At 40.6% G+C, this 25,315-nt stretch overlaps 1 protein-coding gene across 2 annotated transcripts in view; it reads left to right on the forward strand.

Moving 5' to 3' along the window:
• Positions 1–25,086, forward strand: part of lrrtm4 (leucine rich repeat transmembrane neuronal 4) — a 79,533-nt gene extending 54,447 nt beyond the window's left edge. Inside the window, exon 3 of one of the 2 annotated variants that reach the window (XM_023343000.1) lies at positions 23,670–25,086. In XM_023343000.1, coding sequence (XP_023198768.1) covers positions 23,670–23,888 — 219 coding nt within the window. In that variant the 3' untranslated portion in view covers positions 23,889–25,086. The remainder of the gene's footprint in view (positions 1–23,669) is intronic. The other variant, XM_023343001.1, reaches the window with a different exon arrangement.
• Positions 25,087–25,315: the final 229 nt, after the last annotated feature.

Below are 25,315 nucleotides of genomic sequence, written 5' to 3' on the forward strand. Positions count from 1 at the left end.
ACCCATACTGGTGAAGCCAGTGGTCTCTACTGAAAATATTCAGTATGAACTCTTGCACCATTAAACCCCTGAATAAGAATGTGGCATCAATATGTCGTCCAGAATTTCCATTAGTTTTATTAGAAAATATATTATGCGTGTAGAAACTAATATAGCTTAGTTCAAGGAAAGATTTAGAAGAAACAGAAAGTTTTTATTATTATTATTATTCTTTGTGAATGTATCTTCACACTTCTTTTCTTGTTAATTTCCAAACTTGAAACCCCAAACTGACAGTAATGCAAGTCACACCACTTGGGATTTATTCGATTTTGGTCAAATGCCTCCGGAGCCACAAAAAGGCTTTCTAAACTTTCTCCTTTTCTTTCCGTCTCACATGTGGCTTAGTCCATCCAAAGACCAGGATACTCACTCTGACGTGTAAAATGTGTCGGCGGATGTCTTCCTTCAGCTAAAAGCAAGACTGGGAGTACATGAGCTGAATGTGACGGACGCCGCTGCGAACATCCAAGGCCGTGCGATATCCCTCTAAAATGTTTTTCACTCCTTCAGTGCACAGTCACACACGCTGAGCAGGTGAAGACAGTTTAATGACAGTGCAATTATCCACTGTTATGGGGGTGAAGCTTCATGTAAGGACAGCATGATTAAAGCCGCTGCTTGTATACTCGGCCTTGAAGCGAAGCGACATGCTCGGGACCAGCGACTGTGAAATGAAACCAAAACAATTGATCCTGAAGATGCCAGCTTGGGACCGGTGAGAGTGGAGCCGCACAGTCCCTCTGTTTGACAGGGGGAAGAATGACAAGATAATGCGATTCCGCGCCGCAGCTACTGTGTCAGAGCACTGGCTTCACGCCATTTCGCTTGAGTTGCATTAATATCCTTCTGCAATTCTCACATCTCATCACCGTCGATGAGTCTTTGCCGCCGCGCCTCGCCCGCAAACCTCAACCCCCCTATTCTGTGCCCCCCCCGCCCCCATCCTCCCACAGTGAAGATTGTTCCCTCTGTGGAAATATCACACGAGGCCAACAGCTGGCCGCGGTTAATCTCTTGTCGCCTCCCGGTTTCGCTCACATCAGTACCGGACAAGTCTGTTCAGGATCTTAGACAGATGGCTCTCCTCTGGGCCTCTTTGAAGAAAGGAACAAACAAAACTGAACAAACATTTTTGTTTTTATTTTTTCTTGTGTTGAAGAATTTGCACACACACAGAGAGAAGCAGAGAAGTCAGAACCAGGCTGTAAATTCTGCTCAGGTTTTTGCGTGTGTGCTCCTGTTTCAGTGTCTGTAAAGATTTAATGTCAGTGGGTGTTCACGAAATGACGCAGTACATAAACTATCGGCTGCTGTACACAGACGCACACACGCATGTGTAATGGCACGCACACACACCCACACACACACAGTGTTCCACTGTATTAAGAGTTAGACGTACAGCCCATTTTGTAGAGTTATCACCATGGAAACTGGACAGGAGTGAAAAGCCTGTACGATGGTGGATGGAACAATGGCAACACAACATCTCAGGTCCTACAGCAGATCGTGACATTTCTCGAAAATGTGTTACCACGCTGCATAAACACTGTGTGAACTTGTCTGCAATGCATAAACGTGCAACAGTTGCCCGTCTTCATTCATGTGAAGCACTTTCATCAAGGCTGAGTCAGTGCAGCTCAACTGGAGTTGGGAGACGGAGTAAGAACAGCAGTACAGTAAAGGCAAACCTGACAGGGATTTTCAAAGAAAATGCGTCAGCTCTCAACCGGCTCCCTGTTTGCCTTGAGTCAGGTAGTTGCATAATCAATGTTTCATGGTCAGCTTTCTAAGTGTTTGGCATTCTCAAATTATTGGAACCTTGTGTTAAGCCAATGGAAAACTGCTGTTAAAAACATGTTGCCTACTCAAACCACTTTGCTTTTGAGCCACGCAGGCTACGAAGCCTTTCAGTCAACATCAACGGCCATCTTGTTTACAGCTATTTCAGCTGGGAAAAACCGGCCTCTCGCCCTCATCTCTGCTTCGTCCAGAGAGTCTGAATCCTTGTCTATTGAGAAACAAGGGCTTGCTAGAGGCGTGGACTCTGTTGAAGTCCACACCTGGATTTTGGATTTTGTTTCACCCGATTGTCAATGTTTGGCTGTGATGTAATTGACGTGTCAACTTGATTATGAAGGAAGCCAGGCTATGAAGCTTATCAAAAATCGTGTTTTCTGTAAACAACCATCTCCCACTATGAAGACAGAAGTGTATCGTTGTCAGCAATAAAATGTCTTGCACATTCCTCTTGCTCCAACTTCTACTGCTCAATATTTGGAAGGACTTTGTTCACACCCTCGCCTGCCATTGCCAAGCTACAGCCCTGAGCAGACGGCAATTCTAAAATGACGCAGAAACAACTCAACGTTATTGTTCACAACTCCTCTTCCTGTTCACTGCTTTCGTTTCTACTAACCACAGTTAGACATCAGCGTCTTTATGCTCAACGACTTTTTGACGTTTACTTTTGAACCACATCTTCACTTTGTAGGCCATGACGACATCCCAACTGAGTACAGAGAACTCAGTGACCTTCCAGGAGAGACCAGCTGGAGGCAATTTTGACCTCATGACATGGCACATTACCCTATAATCAATTTCAGCTCTAAGCAACATAATTATCAAAAAATTAGATTTATTTACATAATTACTTTGCTGGTGCTGATTTGCAGTCTTGTTTTGAAAACTCTTTGTAGGATGGCAGAGAGAGGAGAGGGGAGTATCAACAGATTCATGGTCAGTGCAAAATGTCCTGTGACGACTTTTACCAAACACGCAAAGACATGAAATGGCAACGGAGCAAAAAGAAGGACCTGTTACAGCAAAGAAAACATGGTTGAGTCATTTCATTTGTTTGGCAACTCTTCAGACTCTAAGACGCAGACGTTGATCAAACACACAGGATTTGGGAGATAATGGCGTCTCCACTGCTTGCTGCACAATTAGCCGTTCAGGTCACCTGGAACATGGATTGATCTTTGAGCTGCTAATTAGGAAGTGACTGAAATTTATGGAACGTGTTTCAGTAGCAGCACTAAACTGTGAACAAACTGGTTCAGTTGAAATAACTTATTGATTGTCAGTTGTGAAAATTCTTCACGTTCTTGTGGGATTTATCATTTGCTAATGCTTTTAATGCAATTACTGAAGTTCACTTCAATAAAGGAACATGCCGTGTTTCCCCCCAGAATGTTAAAGGGGACTTAATCGCGGATTTTATTTGCCTTTATTTTGTATCGAGTAGCCGACATTTGGATGAACACTTCTATTATGTCATCTTTTTGGAAATATTCAACTGGAACATGTTTGAAGGCAATTCGTGGTTCTTCTGCTGCAATAGTTATTTTTGCTTTTCCAAACTTATTGAGTCATTATTTTAAGTGATAGTCATTTCAGTGCTGACCAAAACAAATAGTATGGTTTATTCCATAAACGAGCAGCCTTATTATCCTGCTAGAAGAAAATGGAAATACTACGGTCGTAAAGGGATGGACACAATCAGCCATAATAATCAAGCTGTGGAGTCTCTATTTGTGCTAAGGGCTCCAAATCGTGCCGTGAAAATCTTCCGTACACTATTGTTGCCCCACCAACCTGAACTATTGAACAACGGATCCATGCTTTCATCGTGTTTACACCAAGTTTCCGGCCCGGCCACAGAAGCAGCTGGAACAAAGAGTCAGGGAACCAGGCAACATGTTTGCAATCTGTGCTTGTTTAATTTGGCAAAGCCTCAGTTTTCAGTTCTCATGTGACGGGACTGGTACCCCGTGTGGTCTTCCCCTGCTGTGGTTCGTCCGCTTCGAGTTGAGAAGTCGGAGATTATTGCATTGTGAATACTTAATGGTTATTTCAGCCGCTGTTGCCGTTTCATCTCCTCCATCCAGTTTGCTCATTCTCCTCTGACTTGTCAAATCCACAAGGCATTTCTTTCCTCGCAGATGTTATTCACTGGACATTTTTGTCGTTTTTGGACCGTTCTCTGTAAACCCAAGAAATGATTGCGTGTGAAAATCCAGCAGATCAGTAATTTTCTGTGGATCTAAGCGTACCCCATCAAGCACGATGCGTTCAAAATAATTTTTTATTTTCTTCATTTTGAATTCTTGATTTGAACTTCAGCAAGCCATCTACACCAGATCCAAATGTCTAAAAGCATTTGGATCTTTGATTCCTAAATGATTAAAGATTTGAATCTAATATTTGATCTAATATTGTATTGACCTGACAAATATACACAAACATGGAGCTTTTTCTCAGAATAACATGAAATTGAAATCTGCAATACTGTTGCTATTTTTAGGTTTTTTTATCATACCGTCGGCACGGTAAGACGGCACCCCGTCTTGTACATTTGGATCAGTTTTATTTTCAGAAATCACTTACGGTTCTGTTTTCTGTCATAGAGGTTTATACTTTGCCCTTTGGTTGAACAAACTAAATAAACTAAATGTAATGTATCTTTTTTCAAGGGTGACATGCAATTGTTGTTACATGATCACACATCTACACTTGTGCTCCTCTCTGTATCACCCACATCCGAGTTCCTCTGTGCTGCACCAGCGAGCGCTGGGCTCGTGTTGGGTTACGCGGTAACACGATTTTAAAAAGGTGCAGTTTCAAACCGCTCACGTTTTCTGTCAGACCGTATTTACAGTTTAAAGTCAATTTAGTAAAATGCCAGAGAATGCTTTGGAGGGAGCATAGTTTGCTCTGGCTTCATGGAACAGAATTGGACAGCTGCCCCTTGTGTTCTTGTTTTCATGCCCTCCCACTGACTCCCACACATTTCAAGCAAAAGGCAATAATTTAATGTTCATAATTATTCTAATCACAATAATGCCATATTTATCAAATGTCTAAAGCATTTTCAGAGATAAAAGAAAAGCAATTTGGAAGTAACATATTTGCTTGAGAAAAAGATGAATCTCCTGTGCCTTCTCCCAGTTCTCCCAGTACTAACTGCAGAAACCCTCATTCAGAAACAACCAGTCAGTCTTAGGGTTGTCAGTCACTCTCCTGCCAAAAATGCTCAGGCTAGCTAGCATAAACGGCAGTATTCCTGTAACAATAAGTTGTTTCTCTGTCGTTAGCACATTCAGCAGTGCATCATAAACGACAGTGATTGACAGCGCTAAAACCCTCCCCCGGGCTCTGATTGGCTGTTTTAGATTAGGGGCGGTTCATGTCTTAAGAGGAGCACTGGGAGGAAGTGGAGGACATTTTCAAGGATTATCTGTCTCGTGCCGCACTGTCACGACATATTTGTGTAAAAGTCAGATGCTACAGTTTTAACTGACACTAACTTTAAGTTTATTATGTTATCTATCACTGTAATACGTAATATATTCAAATGAAAAAAAAAATATTTTGAAATTGTCTTGAGTACATAAATCAAAATGACTGTCAACACTCATGATCTCTATCTAGTGCCTACGTATCAAAATAAAAAAGTCATAGACTATCAGCAGCAATTAGATCACTTTCTTTTACATTTTTAGATTTAAAAGTGTAATACCACAAAACAATGGTTCAGTTTTTTAATTTTTTTTTTATTTTAGGAACTAAATCACAAAGCTGCGAACGAGCATTTAAACAAACACTTAAATGCCTGGTGAAAAATTTCCCTCGCAGAGACAAACGCACGCCCTCACCTGACTCCTTCCTGGATGCGGAGCACTCGCTCTTCGCCCGTTCGCTTCCTCCGCCGTCTCTGCAGCCTGTGAAAGGCAGGTTTCAGTTCAAAACCTCTGACGCCGCTGGGAAAAACCTAGAAACCCTCCTGGGGGTTTTAAGCACCGGCGGCAAAAGAGCAGCAGAGGCGGAAGAGAATTCATGCAGAAGTAAAATTATAAAAGTAAATTATACATTTCATATCAATTTAAATATATGACCTCGCAATTTCCGCTTACATAATCCAGGGGCAATGAAGGTTATAAGGCAGAAAGCTGCCTTTTCGGATTATTGAATTATGGTGAAGCGTGCCACCATAATTCAACCTGCCCTATTCAAATAGGGCAGGTTGAATTATGGTGGTAAAACTTATGAGTAGTAAAACCTGCCTATTTTACCATTCAATGGACAATGGACAGGTTAGCAAAATGAACTAAAGTGGAAGCTTGGGAGTCAAAAATCAAGCAAACAGTTTGGCATATTAGGGTTTTTTTGTTGCAGTTGTGAGGGGGCAACAAATATTCGTTAATATTTGTTGATGCAAGCGTGCTGTCTGACACACACGTCTGGCGTCAATCTGTTCCTATAGTCTAACCAAAACCAGCTAGTTAAATACAGGATGTCACGTCGGGAGACGACTCTCAGAAGATCAGAATGCACCGACGCAGAACTTTCTGTGCAGCACTTCTTTTCTAAATATAGCACCGGAGGATAAAAGTGACAGAAACAGTTTGCGGAGGACTAATTACCTGCCTGATGCGCAGGTTTGGTGTTTCTCAGGGTTTTCCATGATAAGCAGTTTGCTTAGTTTGCTCGGATTCCTGAAGCTGCTTCTCACTAACAATGGCAAGAGGGACCAGAGCAGAGGAAGCAATGTTTTCAAGAAATAAATGAAACCGGTTGGCAACGTTAGTTGAGTCGGATAGATGAGGCGGCCTCCACGAATCAGTTTTAGTTCACCTCACTCACCACTTTTCTTTAAACTAAACCCCAACTTTTATCTCCTTTGTGTTTGTACAGGTGGCAGCAGTAATCCCCAAATCAACCTCTAGCCAGAGCTTTTTGTCTTATCGTTCTGCGTTACGTTTAGCATTGACCGAGAGCGTCCGTAATGGCAAACTGTCAAACAACTCTCGCTTCCCTGAAAGCATCCAGCTGCACTTCAGCGAGTTTCCCGCAGAGTTCAGGTGTTTCCAGTGTGAGCGGGCCAGCAGAGTCAGATATCTTGAGTGGCCGTAAAATGTTCTGTTTCGCCCATCACCTGTGGAGCAGCCGTCTGCGATTCCCCTTAACAAAAGGTGATTATACATTTTGGCCTCATCCTACTGAACACACACACACACCTCTGTCTGTGTTGACTTTCATACTGTTTTCTGAATTGAATGATTTATCTGCGATCTGGAACATTAGGTCGGCGTCTCATCTGGACCAAACAAGGCTGATAAACTGCAGGGTTCCGTTAAACAATGAAATAGCTCGGACATGCTGTACTGATTCCTTTTAAATCTTTTTTTTTTTTCAGCCGAACTGACAGCACACCACACTGCTGCGCAAAATAATAAATATAAATAAATCTTTCCCTACTCCCTTGCGATATTGTGCTTGTCAAGGCAAAACCTTTTCATAACCATTAACATGGTTTTGACCCTGAATTTTTGAGTCTTTCTGAAGATTTAAAGTTTTTCCAGTCCTATGTTTATTTCAGTCATCTTAATCATCTCCATTTTCTTGAGAATTGTTTTGAGTTGTTTGCTTGTGGGTCAAGATCCTGCGTCAAGTGCTGAACCGGTGTTGTGTCTGCACATCAGGCCCCTAATAAACACAAAGTTTGTTCCACTTTTGAGTAGGTCTACAGATGAAGGTCAAAGGAAACCTTTTAATACTCACACATTTATTCCAGAACAGGCTTAGACTGAAAAAGTAGTGGACGTCCAAATAAAGAAGAACCAGGAAAGCTGTTCTTAACACCACTGTAATGAAGGCGTTCACAAAGCTTTTATTTAGCATCTGTTCAGACCATTTTATCCCCCCAAAACGTAATTTTTTTTTTTCCACCTACAGCAACGAAAAAGTCCAGAAGTTTATTAAAATCCAGCATTATTTTCAGACTCTTTGCTAGCGATTCCACTTTAAAACAAAGTCACTCCAAGCTTGGTAGAGATTCAGAACCAGGATGGATATTAATTTATTGGATTTAAAATTCTGAATATGTGCGGGGCCAAGAAATGTCACAGCAACGACACTCTGTGTTATTGTCAGTCTTCAAACTCCATGGAAAGGATGAGGTTTTCGTATTTTTGAAGCAAAGCACACGAAATAGACCTCCAGCTGTCATAACAACTTGATGCTTGTGGTCACAAATAGAAACTTTTCTTTTTTTTTTCTTTTTTTTTTTTACAGTTGTTGCACTCAAACATAATTAATGTCCCGCTAACCTTCAAGAAAATGGGGTAGATGGCAAAAACACAAAATCTTACCAAGTATTTTTGGCATGTTGTAGTAAACTTGAAAAAACACTAAACTAACTCACAAGTAACTTTTCAGCAAGATATACAGTAGAAGCTTGTTTTAATATTTTCTCAACATTATTTCACTCATGGCATGGCAAAGATGTGACTTAATTTGCCAGTGACTTAATTTCAGCAATATTAAGGAATTATTCACTTAGCTCCCACATCTTACTCTAAAGTTACTTGCAAATTTGTTTGGTCGTATTTAAAGTGTGCTAAGATTTTGCCCTAGAAACTAGACAATGCATGGTAAGATTGTGTGTTTTTGCAGTGTAACGCTGATTGATGTTAATGAATAAAGAAAGCATTGCACAGACTTCGTCAGGGTGACTTATTTTAACCTTAAGGTCTGTGAGCAATCCTTAGGAGTTATAGTTGTTTGAATTTGTGTCCAAAAACACTAGCGGAGAAAAACTTTGCTTGAAGAATTCAGTCCTTCGTAATTGATGCTGAATCAATTACAGTTATTATTACAAGATCGAATGAGCCGCAGATCAGTTTACACAGAAATAACTGAAACATCAGGTCAAAAAACAGAACTGCCACCATGTCGACTATTTCTATCCAGTAGATACCGTGGAAATGGAGGTGGGTAAACGGTGACAGCAAAAAATAAAATAAAAATTAGAAAGAAAGATTGCATGATGGCAAAATGAAAATAAAAAATAAACTGAAGTGGCTTAGCTCTTTTGCACAGCACTGTGCATAACTTGAGACATATTCTTTTCTTTTTTTCTTGCAGAATGCAAAATGTTCGTCAGTCGCCTGAAGGCATCTCTCGGTTACTTTCATCTGTTGCGTACTTGGGTGACGGCGGCTGCGAATTTAACACAGGCGTCGTTTGTGAAGGATAGGGTTAAACTGTTTGCAAACAGTAGTCAACCTTTCACATTAAAGTTGCATAGCGTAACGCTCTAATTCACTTGATTTCCTACGGTACGTGCTTTTTTTTTTGGTTTTGCTTTTTAACAGACAGAACAGTGTACCGTTTCAACGTGTCCCACAGCCGACCTCTTCCCCCTCTCTTAGAACTGAAAGTGTTTTCTGAGAACCGTTTACGTAAACAGCACCAGTCGATATAAAGGCAAGACGTGGTGGGAGGAGAATGGGATGACATCTCTTTAGCAAGGAAACAAGAAAAATGAAAATGGCCACCAAAAAAAAAAAGAAAAAAAAAGCAAGTTTCAGTAAATGGCAGATGCTTATGCAATTGTGCTCGGTTTAATCGTTCTCTTTTACATTATCGCCGATCCACTTCAGTCAAACAGAGACAACCACATATCATAAAATGTGGAAATTAGCACCCATCACTGGTTAAATGGGGGTAAATTTAATGAACTTACATGCCAAAGGGATAGGTTTGCAATTTGAACAGAAGAAGAATGTTTAGTGACCTATAGGGGGCAGTAATGGACATGAACTGCCGGTCAATTTGATGATGGAGACACAGAGATCTCCTGTGTCTTCAACATGCTGGAGGAAAAACTGCAGCTGCATGTGAGGAGCTGAACTAACAACTCAACTATCGCAGCAGAGAAGAAGCGAACTCAAACCGTTCCTCATTCCTGCATCTCCGCCGTATCGAAATGTTTAGACTGAAAGATTTTCAGCAACAAAATGTTATCATACCAAATTACATTTCTTGTACATTCCAGCGTCGGAAAGAGCGGGAGCTTCTTAAAGAGACAGCAGCCCAATTTCAAGGCATCAGGTTGCAAAGTTAAATGAATTTGTAAGTTATGTTTGATGCAGCTGGAGGTAACATACTTAGTTCGATTGTGTTATGAAATGGTATGGTGTGGATGGAATATATATAGCAGTGCCCCTTTAAAACAAATCGATTGATTGATAGTATTTTTTACAACAACAAATTGACAAAACAAAAACAAATAGTCAATTGGAAAGGCATTCTGGTGATTTGGAGTCAACTACGGCCAAACAAATTTACATTAACAAATGTCGGCTTTCTTCTCAGCATCTGAGAGACCTGACAACTACAATGACCTTAGTTAAATTGTTAGCTTTTTTTAAAAAATCTAAACAAAGGCTTGCAACAGTGTTGAACGTCAGAAAAACAATCCTTATTTCAAGAAACCATTATATTATTTGAGAGCTCAGCTCTCAAGATCTTGTGATCTTGATCAAAGTGATTTATAATCATTTTGGCTAGATTATAAATTCAAACTGAACCGGGGAAGACAGTAAACGCTCTCTGGAGACAACGGGTTAGTATTACGAATTGTGCGTCGCTATAGTAACCGTACCATTTTTTTGCTCTGGAACAATAATCTGGAATGCAAACCAACCAAATGACTCTTGGCTGCAATCTGCATAAAAATTATATTAATAACAGTAGTAAAAAAAAAAAAAAGGAAAATTACAATGAAATCAGAGGATTAAGCGCTGACCCTTCCTTGAACCACATGCTGTTTTAAGAAAGACTCAAGGATCATCCTAAAACGCCTCGGATCATCCTCCTGGGTCAAGGCAGATGGCGTCCCTAGAGCATGAAGAATTATTAAAGCCATAACGGTAACATTAATGATAATCATAACAAAGAGCTTATAAAAACAACAACAACAACAAAAAACGCACCTCAATAATGACAGGGAGCGGGCGAACACATCCATGCGTCTAATCAGTTATGTCAGCGATTCAGAATTGAAATGTATTATTTTGGGCCTGAACAGCAGCAGTAATTAGACCCCAGTAGAACGCGTGTTGCAGAATGAAAGCAGCTTCGTGTTTGTGGGTGTCTGTCTGTTGTGCATTAATTAACAATGAACCTGCGCATACATTTTAAAGGCCGTCCTACTGGTGTCTAACATGTAGTTTCCGAGTAAACACCCCTGATCTTGTGGGCAACATATTCTATTTCGTTTTGTATTATTTCATTTTAGTGAAACAGAGCTTTTAATGGCTGCGTTTGACAGGCGGCAGCAGCACGTAGCGTGTGAGGACAGATGCGTGCGGGGAAACGGTGTGTGGGAGTGTAAAGGGAGAGGAAAGCGGTCGGCGAGAGAGAATGAACCAAACGATGAATCGCGCGTCAACGCCGAGTGCAACATCTATATTTCCTGGCCTCCATATTCGGGTTACCTGCATCTGCACAGATCAGAAAAGACCAGGCAGTGACTCACACGCCGTCCATCTAGTAAATAACAGCAAATCCTGGCCTGCATCGCCAACGTTGATGAGCAGAAAATGGGATGAGCAGCATTAGGAGGAGATAAATCCCCCACATCTGAAGGATTATGGTTATTTTGACAAATCTGGAATGCTTTTCACATAGAAATGTAATTACATGGCGAATATTAAAGTTAGCAAAAGATGATCTTTCGGAAATTTTACTGCACACTGTATTAATTTGTTCTCACTGGACTGAAAACCTCTAAGAAGAGGGAAAACATCCTGCTGTCTCGTGTGACTCACGCTGTGTGAGTTATTGAATATTATCTTGAGAAAGGATTGCCTCTTTGCCCCGTTCACTTCGCTAGATTGCCTGATATTGGCGGTGATGCATTTGATTATTGATCAAATTGTCCGTTTTGGTTGTTTATTTTGGTGCTTTGGAAATAGTAAAGGATGAAAACAGGGTCCATGACCTGTTTGACCGCCTGGCCGCTGAAAATGAAGGCTGCGGTACGAGCAGGGGATGGAGAACGGATCATTGGACATTTCTGTGGAATCTCACACAGGCATGCTCATAAATGAAGTACTCTCATTTTTTTTACATCATGCGTCTTTAACATGTCTTCTTTTTTTTTACATTTTGTTTCCAGAGCGTCAGACTTTCTTCTAATTCTTGTGATCTTGATCAATTACTCTTCAAGCGGTGTGATTTGTTTCTTTGACCTCAGTCGGATGATCCTTTATTTGTCGAATCCTGACTGGGCCACTCAGAAACTAAAAAAATCTGATATTCTTCTGTCTGGCGAATGCACCGCAGGCATCAACAGGGCCACTTAGCGTTAGCTATTTAAAGTCTTATTGAGTTATTGTTCAGTCAGGCTTTTACTTTTGAACAGGAAGCGAGACGTTGGCAGACAACAGGAAGACTGAACATGTTATGGAAAGTTGTTTTGTTGTTTCACCGTCTCTCGTGGAACATGCTTGGTTTGGAAATTTTGTCTGGCTTTTGAAAATCCCTTCATAAAATGAGCAACCCGCATTGTTCAGGACAGGAGTTTTCATGTCTAAGTGTCCGACACACAAAGTAATAACACTGGAAGAGACGATCAGTAAAGTATATCAGCATTTGTATACATTTTTCAATAGCCTGTGTATGTATTTTATCTATTTGTAGCTACTGTTTCTGTTTTTTTTACATTTATAGCCTGAATATGCCTTACCCTAACGGTATTTATTTATTTTTTCTCTTAAAGAATCTCAAGAAGCCAAACTTGTTGATTGGATTCTGCTTCTAAAATTAATAATTAATGATCCGTCACTGCAGGGAGGCAAAAAAAAAAAAGTCTAAATATTTCAATTCTGTTCTTAATGCTTTATGCATTGTAGAATATTAAGAATGCTTTTGTTTTTAATAGTTGTGCTCAAAATTGGTTTAAAAATTTTGAAATTGTTTTCATTCAATCAAGAAGTTTGTTTCAGAGAGCAAATGAATGAGACGTTTTTTGAAATGAGTATAGATTAACACTTTTTTTTAATTTTTTTTTATTACAATTCAAGAAAAATAACACATATACAATTAATCTTACCCTACCGGTAACTTCTGACCACCGATTGGCATGTTTCTCTATTCTAATGATTTATCTTTGCTGATGCTCTCCCAAAACATTAAAACTTGACTTTAAACCTGAATCTATTAATCATTAAGAGTAACCCAGAATTTATGATAGTTTTAAAAATAGCAGAGATTAAAAATCAGCCACGAAACAATATATTTTTTAGCTTCTTCCAGTGACTTCTTTCTGTATTATGATCAACATTTTTCTGGTAGCCCACTGGTGTAACTCGCGTCGATAAGTCAGTCAGCACAGAAAGCTTCCCAAACTCAACGGACAAACCAGTTTTGTGTCCTGAAGGCCCGAGGAGAGGAATCAACTTTAAATTGGATCTCCCGGCACTTTCTTGCAATCTCCCATGGACACAATTTGATGCCAAAGATGGCAATAACGAAAACCTTAAGCCTTTTTCACAGTCCCAGACAAGCACACACTACCTGTGGGATCACAAGCCAGGGCCATTTACCTTCAATTGAAGTCGTGCTACGGGGCGAGCTGAGCTGTTAAAAGTGTCTAACGTGCATTCAGCTGACGGACCCACCAGGAAATACGCTTCTCTCTCTGCTTTACCTGGGACATGCGGTCGCAGCTCCAACCAGCGCAGATTGGTAAAGTCTAGGAAATAAAGTCCTTGGCTAGGATTAGGATGCAATATGTGTGTGTCGGGAGATGAAAATATGTGGCACGTGTGCATATGAATAACACGTCTAAGTAAAAAAGGAGTCAAAGTTAGTTTTATATAGTTGCTTCTACAATTAGAAACTTAGAGAAGTGGTAGAGTCACAAGTTTTTGTTGTGTGTCAGGCTTGGCTAAAACCGATCCACATTACGATTCACATGTTGGGAAAAAAATGTTCAAATATCTACCAAATGTAGCCTAGACAGTTCAGGCATCGCTACAATGTTTTTTTTGTTTTTTTTTAAAAAGCTCTCTGTAAAAAGACTATACACTTCATTCCCGCATAATTAAGTGACGGTACGTCTTTAAAACGACTACAGCTACATGTCCCTTTGAAAAAACAAACACATTAAAGTTGCAGTATACTGCATTCTATAGCATTCTATACAATGTCACTGAAAATTAAAAAAAAGACATAAATAAATCCAAGACTGCGAAGTTGACTCTTAGTTTTCTTGGTGTTTGTTTGCTATGCTAGGACTAATCTCCTGATCTGCATTTCTTCTAGTCTGCGTCTCCCACGGGCTAAGAGGCAGGCCAGAGAGAGGAACAGTGACTCATAGATGTCTGTCATATATTGTTTAATCAATATTCAGATGCACCTGGCATTATCGCTTCTCCCGCCGAGGCTGTTTGTGTTTTCGATGCGAATCTGCATTTGAAACCTTGAGGAGGCTTCTGTTGTGTTCAGACGTGGAACGGATATTTTTGACAATCGGTTTTTTGAGAGGAACTGAGGAGGAACTGCTCCTCCGAAGTGACGTCTGCTCTGACTAGAGATTTCATGTGATTTCAAATGCGCTTTCACTAATTAACTTTCTGAGGTGAACAGTGGAAGAGGTGGTTGGTAGCCTTTACTTTTTTATTATTTCTCTATCTTGATGAATGATTTAACTTCCAGAAACTCTGCTCCAAACTGATATCAAGAGGAATCTCTACAGCGAATCTTACTTACTCTACTTAATTAAGCTTTGCTGCCCACTTGTTATCAGCTTCATTCTTATGTCTCCCTCCCAGAAGCCATTCTTCAGTCTCTCTGTGCCAGGCAACAATCTCGAAGAGGAGGGTCATGTGGCCATTCTGCATCCACGGGTGTGTTGCCTAGCACACAGCCATGATAATAGAGGCCTGTCTGTGCTGCAACGTTGACCGCTGAGTGAATTATCCAGCTGACAGGGAGCAGCCGCGCAGCTCAGGCGGAGGATGTTGTTAATATGCCAATGAGAGCTCGCATCTTCTGTGCGAGTCTGAGGCACGCCGGCTCGACGCGGCCGCCTGTCACCTAATTGGGAATCGTTTAGCGGCGGCTTGACCGGCATTCTCGCCATTGCGAAAGGTGGGGGACCAGCCACGTGAACGCTCTCTCATTAGCAATCGGAAGCTAACTGCTAGGAAATTAAAATTAATTGCAGTGCGCCGCGTGCCACGGGAGCGCCACACCGTTTTCAGCTGCAGCTGAGAAAAAAGTGCTCTGGATGTCTCGCCGTTTGTCCTACAAAAAAACCCCCACAAATCTGACAATTAAGCAATGCTCATTTTCCACAAAAGAAAAAATGCTACATGAACCACATAACAGTGTTGATGCTCGCCACCCTGCTCATTACTCAGCTACTTTAGTCAGTGGACAACAGCTGAATTCAGTTTTTTTTATTTATTTTTGTCGTTCATCTAAACGGCACCAAATATCTCAAGACTACAAACAGACCGGGGACATATGCAGCTCAGATAAGCATCAATAATCAGCTAGATTAAAGTAACAGGGTTAGAGTTATGAGGAAGTATTGTAATTTGTGGACGCTCATTGCCATAATTGATACAAGAGATCAATAAGAGTATGTTGGCAAGAGTGAGTAGTTCTGTAAACATTTAGAGTTTATGATGTAACTTTATCAGTATGAAAGACTAAATCACATCAGAAATCACAACTGGTCAAAAGAATTATTCAGAGTAAGGTCCTGATGTACAATCTTAAACGCTAAACAGAAGAGTTTTTTTATTCTTTGCAATTAAAATGTGAAAAATTTGTATTAATTTTATTTATTAAAAAAATATGACTAATAATTTCCCTAGGACAAGTTAATGAACCAGACAGACAGTCACTGGTGCACTTCCTCTTCGTCTTCTGGTTTGAGTTATATTAAAATATAAATAGTTGAAGTGAACTGACACTGTGCTCCCATTTCTGACCGATGTGTGTAAGTAGTAATAAAACCAATAATTTAACAACTCCAAGCAAGATAATTGCAAGTGAGGCTTCACGCTTAAATAGTCATACCCTACAAAACAACAACAACTCTTAGCTCTAAATCAAATAAAACAGGATTAAATTAGACTTGTTGTTACATATGTTCCGTTTAAACCAGTTCCTGTTGAACAGAAAGTTTTCTCACACTTGATGGAGTAATGCAGATGGCTACAGTGATAATGAGTTATTATGTCCAAGAGAGATGAGTGAGAAAGAGAATAAAAACAGTTTGGATTTATTATTTCAACATCAACCTGTTTTATTCAGGGCCTGCTGTGTTTTTTTTATTTTTGGTTTCCCCTCTCTTAAAATTCAGTTCAGTGTAAATAGGTCAAGCTAACAGTTAACAGAGTGAAGACGAGATCAGGCTGATGCCAGATGCCTCCTCTTTTACTCTGGATGGCGTCCAGCGACTCACTGAACAGGAACTGACGCCTATCAGGAGCAAGCGAGACTTATTCTCAAGCAGCTTCCGCGATCGACAGATTTGTTCTGTATTTATCCAGTCTCGTGTTTCGAGGCCAGATTGGTAGGAGATTTCCTGAGCCGCTGGAAGCCGAGGAAGGGCGACGGTCGCCGCTTCCTGCAGAGTCCGACTCCGTGGAGCATCCAGTTCGGAGTAAATCTGCTGGCCGTCGGCCAATCCGGGCGAGCCAGTGAGTCACCTCTTTTAGAGCTCCAAGCATAACAGCCAGCTTCTCCCCAATATTCCTGATTAAACTTGAGCGCTCGCTCAGTTTTGTATGCCAAAAAGGCTTTTATTCCTCCTCTCCTCTAAGCTGAGGCATGAAACCGGTCCTGTTTCAAGTTTACTGCTTCTGCACTGCAGACGTGAGGCGGTGGGGAACGGGTTAGTAATCCCGTTCAATTTTCTTTCTTTCTTTTTTTTTTTTTTTACAATAATGTGATGGACGCATTTTAAATGTTGCAGGTTTTAATGCGATGGTTTGTCTGTGTTAAGAGTTTGTCACACTTATAGGGGAAGACGACATAAAGTAATTGCTTTGACATTTCGTTATTTAGTCATCGGTGGATGCTGATGCCCACTGATGAGTAAGACGGGCCAGAACTTTTTGACACCTTTCTAAACTAAATTCAGTGTGACACACAGCTAGGTGGAGCCATCCTGGCAGACTCATTTCAATTAGTTATGTTTTTAAATGAGAAAAACAGCCTGGTAGAGTTAGAATATACAAAAGCATTTACATCATTTACATCTAGGCTGAATGCAACAGCAGAGTTTCTTTGTAAAAAATGTTGAAAACCAAATATCTTTTTATTTCCATTTAGCAATTATGAAATACTTCTTTGTTGACCTATGACACCAATAAGCTACACTTTCTTAAAAAAGCTATTTCTCTAATTTGTGGTAAAATACCAACAGCTGTGGTTGCTGGATTTTACCTGGCAACCACAGCTGCCGGTTTTCTACCATGAATTAGAGAAATATCGATATAGAAACATATATATATATATATATATATATATATATATATATATATATATATATATATATATATATATATATATATAGTGTATACAATGTCCAAAGGATTTCAAGGCGCAGTATGTGACGGTACTTTGGTTCAGTAATAATGTGACAGAGTATATTTTTATTGCTTCACCTAATTTGCTTTTCCGCTGCCAGGCTCCAGTGTGTATCAGAATCGTCATAGAGACGAGCAGAAGGCCGCTGGTCGTGGAAGACATAACAACCGGCCCGCTGTGTTCTCATAGCCATTATTTCTGCGGGCGTCCTGGCAGTTTGTCGCTGTGTCGAACAAAGCTCAGTGACAGCTTAGTAACCTCGCAGCCGCCCGAGGCTTGCATCTAGTTTAACTTTGACCTCGCAGAGTTTGTAACAAACCGAGGCCTTCAGTCTTCAGTGGGAAGAATTTGTTATCGATATTCAACTTCAGATTACCTTGTAGCTTAAGCCAGTCAAAGGTAGTAAACATGTCTTATTACCATATAGTTACCTTTTATTGTCTGATTTTATCAAGTGCTAAAAACATCAACAACATGAGATTTTGTAACAATCAAAACGTTATTAAACAATATTGGTGGGGACATGTCCACACCAGTCCTTCAGGAAGTTACGCCTATGGTTTCTACTATAGCGCTGAGACAGTTTCCACTATGTGTGTTAAAGCAGTTTAATAGTTGGCATTTGAACTATTAAAACAGGCAGTTATAAGTAGGCCTGTTGCGATAAACGATAAATCAATTTATCGTACGATAAATTAAAACTATCGACCTCATTTTAATTATCGGCATTATCGTCTCTTCCGGCCTTTTTCTCTTTCTGTTGATGACACCGAATGAAAATAGGCTCAACTCCGGTGCTCTCCACTGACCCTCCTTCCTCATTTCCTTAGTGTAAAGCCCAGCGCACAGGACACTATCTTAGAGCTGGCGGCCGATTGTCGGCCCATTTTCAAAACCTGACAGACCAAACATTAGCCGACAGAAATCCTAGGTATAACGGTTCGATCGGGTTCGTTCCTGCCGTGTGGTGTCCAACAATGGGCACAAAATAATGGCTGCAAGTCCAGTGAACTAATTTTAAAACCAGGAACTAATCAATGCTTTACTACAATCTACCTGCAATGCATGTGGCTAGTCTCAGTCCTGACTGAATGAAAATCATTATAACCTATTTACGTCACGTTAACGAAGAACAGCTGAAAAGTTACCGGGTTTATCAACTGCGGTAGCAATTTCGCTCCAACTCCTCCTCTTGTCATTTCTATATTCTTTGCATAAAATGTTGAATAAACATTAATGTTGTTTCCACGTATCATCTCTGATGTCTGCTGGACTTCGGGTTCCGCCGTGTCAGCTGTTTGGGATTCACGGAGGAGAATCCGCGCTTTCTGATTGGCTACCTGCCACATTCAACAGGCTGCGTTACGCTCCCTGTCGGGGAAAACTACTGATTTAGATCGGAGCCACAATGATCTACCGTAACACAGCACACACTACAGGATGATCGGTTATGAAATCGTAAGCAACAATCTTAGAACGGCCGGCGTTCTAAGATTGTCGTAAGGAGAAAATCGGGGCAAAAAACCGTGTAGTGTGAAATATTGCATCAGGCCCATTTTCTCTATTTAAATCTAATTATTACTGAAGGGCAACATAATATACAGACTTTATAATCTGCACTCTTTTGGTTGAATGCAGTATTTATTTCCACTTTGGCTTCATGTTGTTTAGTTTTTATTCAAGCACATTTTTTGTTAATGGAGACTGAGAATCCATTTTGTTTTTGGTTGTTTTGTTTATTTTGTTTATCAGCTCCAGTGTTAAATGTTCTTTTGAAAATAAAGTGTATCTATCTTTGGCAGGAAATCACATGCATTATTACGTCATCTCCATTAAATCAGTGTAAAAAGGTCTTCAAACAATATTATCGTTAATCGCAATAATTTTTTAGACAGTTAATCGTTCAGCAAAATTTGTTATCGTGACAGGCCTAGTTATAAGTGTTTTCATTACTATTCATAACAGATTTTAGCTATGTATGTTTGTGATCTATAACTCCCATAAATACCAGCGTCCCATGTAATAGGATTTAGCGTCGTAATATCAACAAAGATTTTACATTATACTCTTTATAGAGAGTTTAAGTAATCATTATTATCTTTAGACAGTCAGGAACAAACTTCTTGGTTGAAAAGTTTCTGTCGGGGTTGTGAATAACTTCGATGAAAGGTACATACATATTAACACAGCGGGACGAACTTCCTGTATATCATAATGTGCTCATTTGATCAAATAATCAATAAGGCTAAACATGTAGTTCTAGTTTTTAATAATAGAAGTTTTCTAAAACATCAGTCCGGCCCAAAATGACACATTTTAAATGTAGCATTAAATAAACTGGCGCTATGTGAACAAAAGCTCTAAAAAGAAATGGCTGCCATGAAGACTGTGTGCTTTTCTTTCTTCATCCTCCTGCTTACAGTTTGCGGTGACAGGTTATACTTTAGTCGTCATGTGATCTTAGGAAACAGGAAGCTGTGTGTTCATTAACGCTGCCATCAATTTAAAAACATGAGGTATGCGTTCAAATCAGATAAAGTTACATTTAATTGCTATAAATTTTTAATCTGGTAAAAAAAAAAAAAAATTAAAAATTTATTGCAGATCTGGTGCTTTTTCTAGAGTTTGAGGGTGTGGTTATGGCACATCCGATAAAGCACGAAGTGCTACAGGTAAATACAATCACGTTGGGCGCTGGGTGCGTTAATATTCCCTGCTGCCTTGTTTGGCTCTTTAGTGGTGCCTAAACATTCAGCAGAGTGCAAATTATTAAGCAGAGGTGCATTAGAATAACTCCTACCCTAAGTGTGAAATCCAACTTTCCACCCCATGTTGTGTCACACCTCACTCCCTCAGCAACACTTTTAAATTAACAAATAGTTCTGCCTTCCTCTCCCTCGCTTCAACAAAATCGCACAACGAATTACGAGGAGAGACTCTCCAGAGCCGGTCTGAAAGCTCGGAAGAAGAGCTTCAATGTTTCCGTTTTAGCTCCGCTTAACAACAGCTACGAGAGAAGCTCTGCGCGTAATCCACCTGCAGCTGTCAAAGGGAGAAAAAAAAAAAAAAATACCGTGCAGCAACTTGCGAAAAATTAAAGACCCCCTCGAAAAGGAAATTACATTTTATTTCATGGTAAGCAGCAGCTCCGCGTGAGGGTTGGAGGGGGGGAAGTTGGGGGAGATGTGGGCTGAGGGTGCACTTTATGCAAGCTGAAGTAGGTGACAGTTCAAGCCAGGAGCTGGGAAAAAAAAGCAGAAACCTGACAAAAGTGGTTGAGGAGAGAGGGAGAGAGAAAGAGAGAGAGGGAGGGAGGTGGTGATGCAGAGCGACTGCTTTTCAGCAAATCTTGGAGCTAAAAATGTATGTTTCCTACATCTACAGCTTGTTTATCTTCATACTTTTATCATTTCTGAATTAGAAGCGTGTGTGTCAAATAAAAGCAACACCTGCATTCATTTGTATATACTATATATATATATATATATATATATATATATATATATATATATATATATATATATATATATATATATATATATATATAAAGAATTGTTCTGAGTGTAAACTCAAGATAGCAGACACAATCTTAAATGCTGATGTTGCCACCCAAGACTGAAGATAGCGATAATAAATGGGAAGCAGCTCCTGTTGTGTCTGTAGAAGGTTTAAATGAATCTCGAGGGAATCTGAAATTCCCTTGAATGTAAGCTCTGCAGAAATGAACTCGCAGGCTTTTTACGATTTCACATCCGTTCCAGAATGTAGAGTTTAAAACTGTTTTTGTACAGTCTGGACTGAATATTGTTTAGCTTGAAGATCCATACACCAACACCTCTACGCCTCTCTGAGGATGCTTTTCTTTTTTTAAAAAATCTTATTACTTTTAAAGATCTGAGTTAGATCTATAAAGCTTAGCATTGATGGGCAAACACGGCCCTTTATTGCCTGGGCAACTCGGCTTATTCTGTAGCACGATTAGAAACGTTAAGCGGAGGAAGAAAGTGTCGAGGAGGCAAAGGTTGGTGATGCCCCTCCAGCTGCTGCCGCCTCATGTAGACAGGGGGGGGGAAAAGCGAGGCCTAAATTCAAGTCGACTCTACTGTTTCCATGTTTGACTCCGTCTGTCGCAATAATTGGAGAAACAAGTCCTCTGTGAACCCTTCCCCCCCCCATCGACAATCTGCACCAAGAACCCCCAGAAGCAGAGCGCCCCTCCTTCAGCCGGCTCATTGTGCATTCCAAGGGATTGTTGCTCATGAATTTTTATGAAGTCCTCTCAAGTAGTGTGCAAAGTTCAGCCGTTGAATTAGACAATGGTGTTTTCCACTAATCTTCTTATTAGAGGGGAGAACAAACTGAGCGGCGCCGTAATCGAAAGACGAGATTGTAACCTTTAAAACGAGGTGGGCTCGAAATTCAGAGCTCTGGAAAAGTGACAACATCGGACGAAGAGTCGACACAAAGCGCGCTTCGGACGGATTTGGTTTTGTCCAAAGCCTTCGTGATCCATTTGACTGAACATCGGCAACATGCAGTATTTTATAATAAATGTTATGTCCATGACTTGTTGCTTTTACTCACAATCACTGAGAGTATACACTCAGTCTTTTTCCTGTAGGGATACGAACTGGAAAAAGACGTAGTCCTTTGTAAGTTTCTTTGACGGAATGAAAAAGACGTCCGTTGTCTCACAAAAATAAATCAGCAAAAGTTGTGTGAGATCTTAGGTAGCCTTGCCAGACACCATAAGCTTCTTTTGGGATGTGAATGTGAAAAGAAAATGTCTGCTGAAAAAGTAATTTTAATCATTTGTTAGCTCTGACATAGCCCAGTAAAAATACAGCCCCTTGTTCTGCGCTTTGCCTCAGAGAGACAGTCTGGGCCCTCAGTTATTGAAAAACGATTGCTTCCTGGATTTGGACTCTGTTGAAGTTTTAAATTTCACCGAAAAAGATGACTGTCAGTGTTAATTCAAAACTTGGAAGCACTACCACTGCTGCCATTTTCTAAAACCACAGGCAGACTACAACTCTAAAGCAGCGAAGAAAATTGATGTCATTGTTCACAACTTCTCCATCTGTTCACTGATTGGCCCTGTAGAAAATCTACCTGAGAGAATCTGAGTCAATAGGAGAAAGTCTGGAATGAGCCGTGAAGGGAGATGAGAATTGAGTGGAAATGCACTGGAAAGGCAACGGCAAAGCAGTTCTGGTCAATTTAACAAGAAATGTTACCAAAACTCCCTTACACTTTATCTCACTGTACATGTGTACAGTGACAAATAACAATAAATACCAATCCTAAAACTTTACAGAAAACCTCCACTGATGGAACTTAATTGCCTTTGGTTTGTTGAGGACAAGGTTGCATATTTTCAGCTTTAAGCTGTTATTGCAAAACCTTTCCAGTGTCTCAACAAAAGTAACCTGGGATCTTGAGAAGCTTTTGTGAATTTTCTCAAAAAGTAATTTGGTTGCGACACGAAATTATTTGTAATGGGGTAACTCCTAAAAGTAACTCTTGGTGGATCTCAAAAAGACTTTTGTGAGATCTGAGAAAGGCTTGCTGCTGAACTTCTTCATTCCTATTTTTCCTTCACCGTCTCCCGCTGGGTTCAGTAAAAAAAAAAATCCAATCGGAGAAGTTGAATATTTTTGCATCTTGTTGCCTTTGTTCACTCCGGAATGTATGGGCGCATTCGAACACTGCGCGAACCCATTAATATGCATCAATCTATTAATATCTGTATTCCACAAGCCATGATGCAGCTTTGTTCTCCTTAATTGACATAATTCGGACCACGCTAGCATATGAAATGAACATGGCGCTTTGAATCGGCAAAGAGCTTGTAATGTAATAAGCGGTCTCTTCTAAATGGAGCCTTGACTCCATTTAAAAGAGGGCAGAAAATATGTGTGCACTCTTGCTTAAGGCTTTCATCTTGCATATAAATCATTCCAGCTCAAAGTGGGTGTTTGAGCGGCGCAGATTTCAGGTCTTGGGGCGCAACGCTGCATCACCGGCCAAGTCTCCATTAATGACGGAGCTGTGCCTTGACAGCATGATGTAAATTAAGCCAATTCTTAATATTCTGAGAGCTGATAAATGTTGGCATGAAGGCTTCTCTGGCTCTTTTTGGAAGCCTTATATGTGACGCCATGTTTTTTTTTTCCTTTATTTTTTATTTTGTCTCTCTCCTACCCTTTCTGCTCTGTTCTGTCCAGATACCACGGCAGCTGAACCCCCTGGCTCTGTACAGGTGTGAGCAGCCGGTGCTGGATCACTGCCATGCCCACCTGTCGCTGCACCACAACGTGGGCATGGAGCCCTCGGCCCGGGCGCCGGGAGGTCCGGGGCCGGCCCCGTACCACCCGGGCCTGATGGCCGCCCTCCCCTCCGAGCTGGCGCCGCCTCGCCCCCGGACTCGCTCCCAATGCCGGTGAGCTGCGCGCACCGACAGGCCCCTGAACTCCCCGTATTTGTGCAACACAAGTCAGCGAACTGCTCAGAGGAAATTTAAAAAAAAATAAATAAATAAAAAGGTTGCGTGGGAGGAAACTGGGACTGCTAACGGAGCAAAGGAGACAGCTAATCTACCGCAGAGCATCCAGGATCCAGGGTAAATGGGAATGAAAGGTTTTTGGTTTTTTGTTGTCCCCAGCAGGAATATAAAGGGGTGCAGCAGTATCGATCGGTGAGAGTCTGACGTCCACGGCCCCACATGTCCTCAATTAAGCGAAGGAGGCTAACGAGTAACACGACTCCCCGCGTGTCCTTCGTCCCCGGATGGCATTTTTAATGATTTGTTAATCTTATTAAACACATTTCCTCGACTTGTCGGGATCTCGGAACCTCTCTGCTGTGCGAGTAATCAAGCGATTAACGCTATACGCGAAGATGAGTCGCAGAACAAATGAAAGAGTGTCCAAACAAAGTTTTTTCTGCTCTCTCTCTCTTTCAGCTCCCTCTTTGACTGACTGACTGTATTTTCTCTTTAGTTCAAGGCAAAGAAATCAACAAAAACAAGTCTGAATATAGCAGACAGTAAGTGCCATATAAATTGTACAGCCTCCACTGATTTGTTGGCACTAAGTCTAATTTTTATGGTGACTTATGATGTGTGATGTTGATCCCTCTCACATTAGTTTATCACAGCGGAGAGAAACTACCCACCAGGAAGCAACACTGCGGCACTTTGGTATTTACTTTGCATCCCTCATTGGAATCACTCTCGTGGTTAATGGTTTCTGATTTCATAATGCGTTATTAAACCAATTATCTGACTGCGCGCTCGTAAAGCTACATGTGTGCTTCTTTTTTTTTTTTTTTTTCTTTCATTACAAGATGTTGCAATATAATAAGTGGTAAATAAAACTGTGGTAAATGATCGGTAACAGTGTCGCTCGTCGAGATCGGTGGCTTCGACCCAAACAACTGTCTGCTGTATTTAGACGACTGCGGAGGCGGATGACACAAAAGGAGCGGCGCGCTGGAGGCAAGGCTGTCGAACAAGAAAATGTCTTGTTTTATGCATTAGTAACTGGCCTCCCAGTTACCCAAATGGTAACTCTCTCTTGCTTTTCCTCTCCTGTGACTGTGTGACCGTTTTCTGATGTAATAAAGTAAACTGGGACTCTCTGAGCTTCAAGGCTTTTCTGTCAAAGTATGACGTATTTGAACGATTTTGTCACCTTATGACCACTAATGTCTTGATTGGCGTTTTATAATAAACCAACAGAACATATCTGTGAAGTGGAAAGAAAACAATCAATCAGTTTTCAACTTTTTATTTTTATTTTTACAAATTAAACTGTGGCATGGATTTGTTTTCAACGCTCATGTTTTCTTGTCTCTCATTTAGCTCCATACA

Source organism: Xiphophorus maculatus, chromosome 12, assembly GCF_002775205.1.
Source record: "Xiphophorus maculatus strain JP 163 A chromosome 12, X_maculatus-5.0-male, whole genome shotgun sequence".
In the NCBI taxonomy this organism is placed as follows: Eukaryota; Metazoa; Chordata; class Actinopteri; order Cyprinodontiformes; family Poeciliidae; genus Xiphophorus; species Xiphophorus maculatus.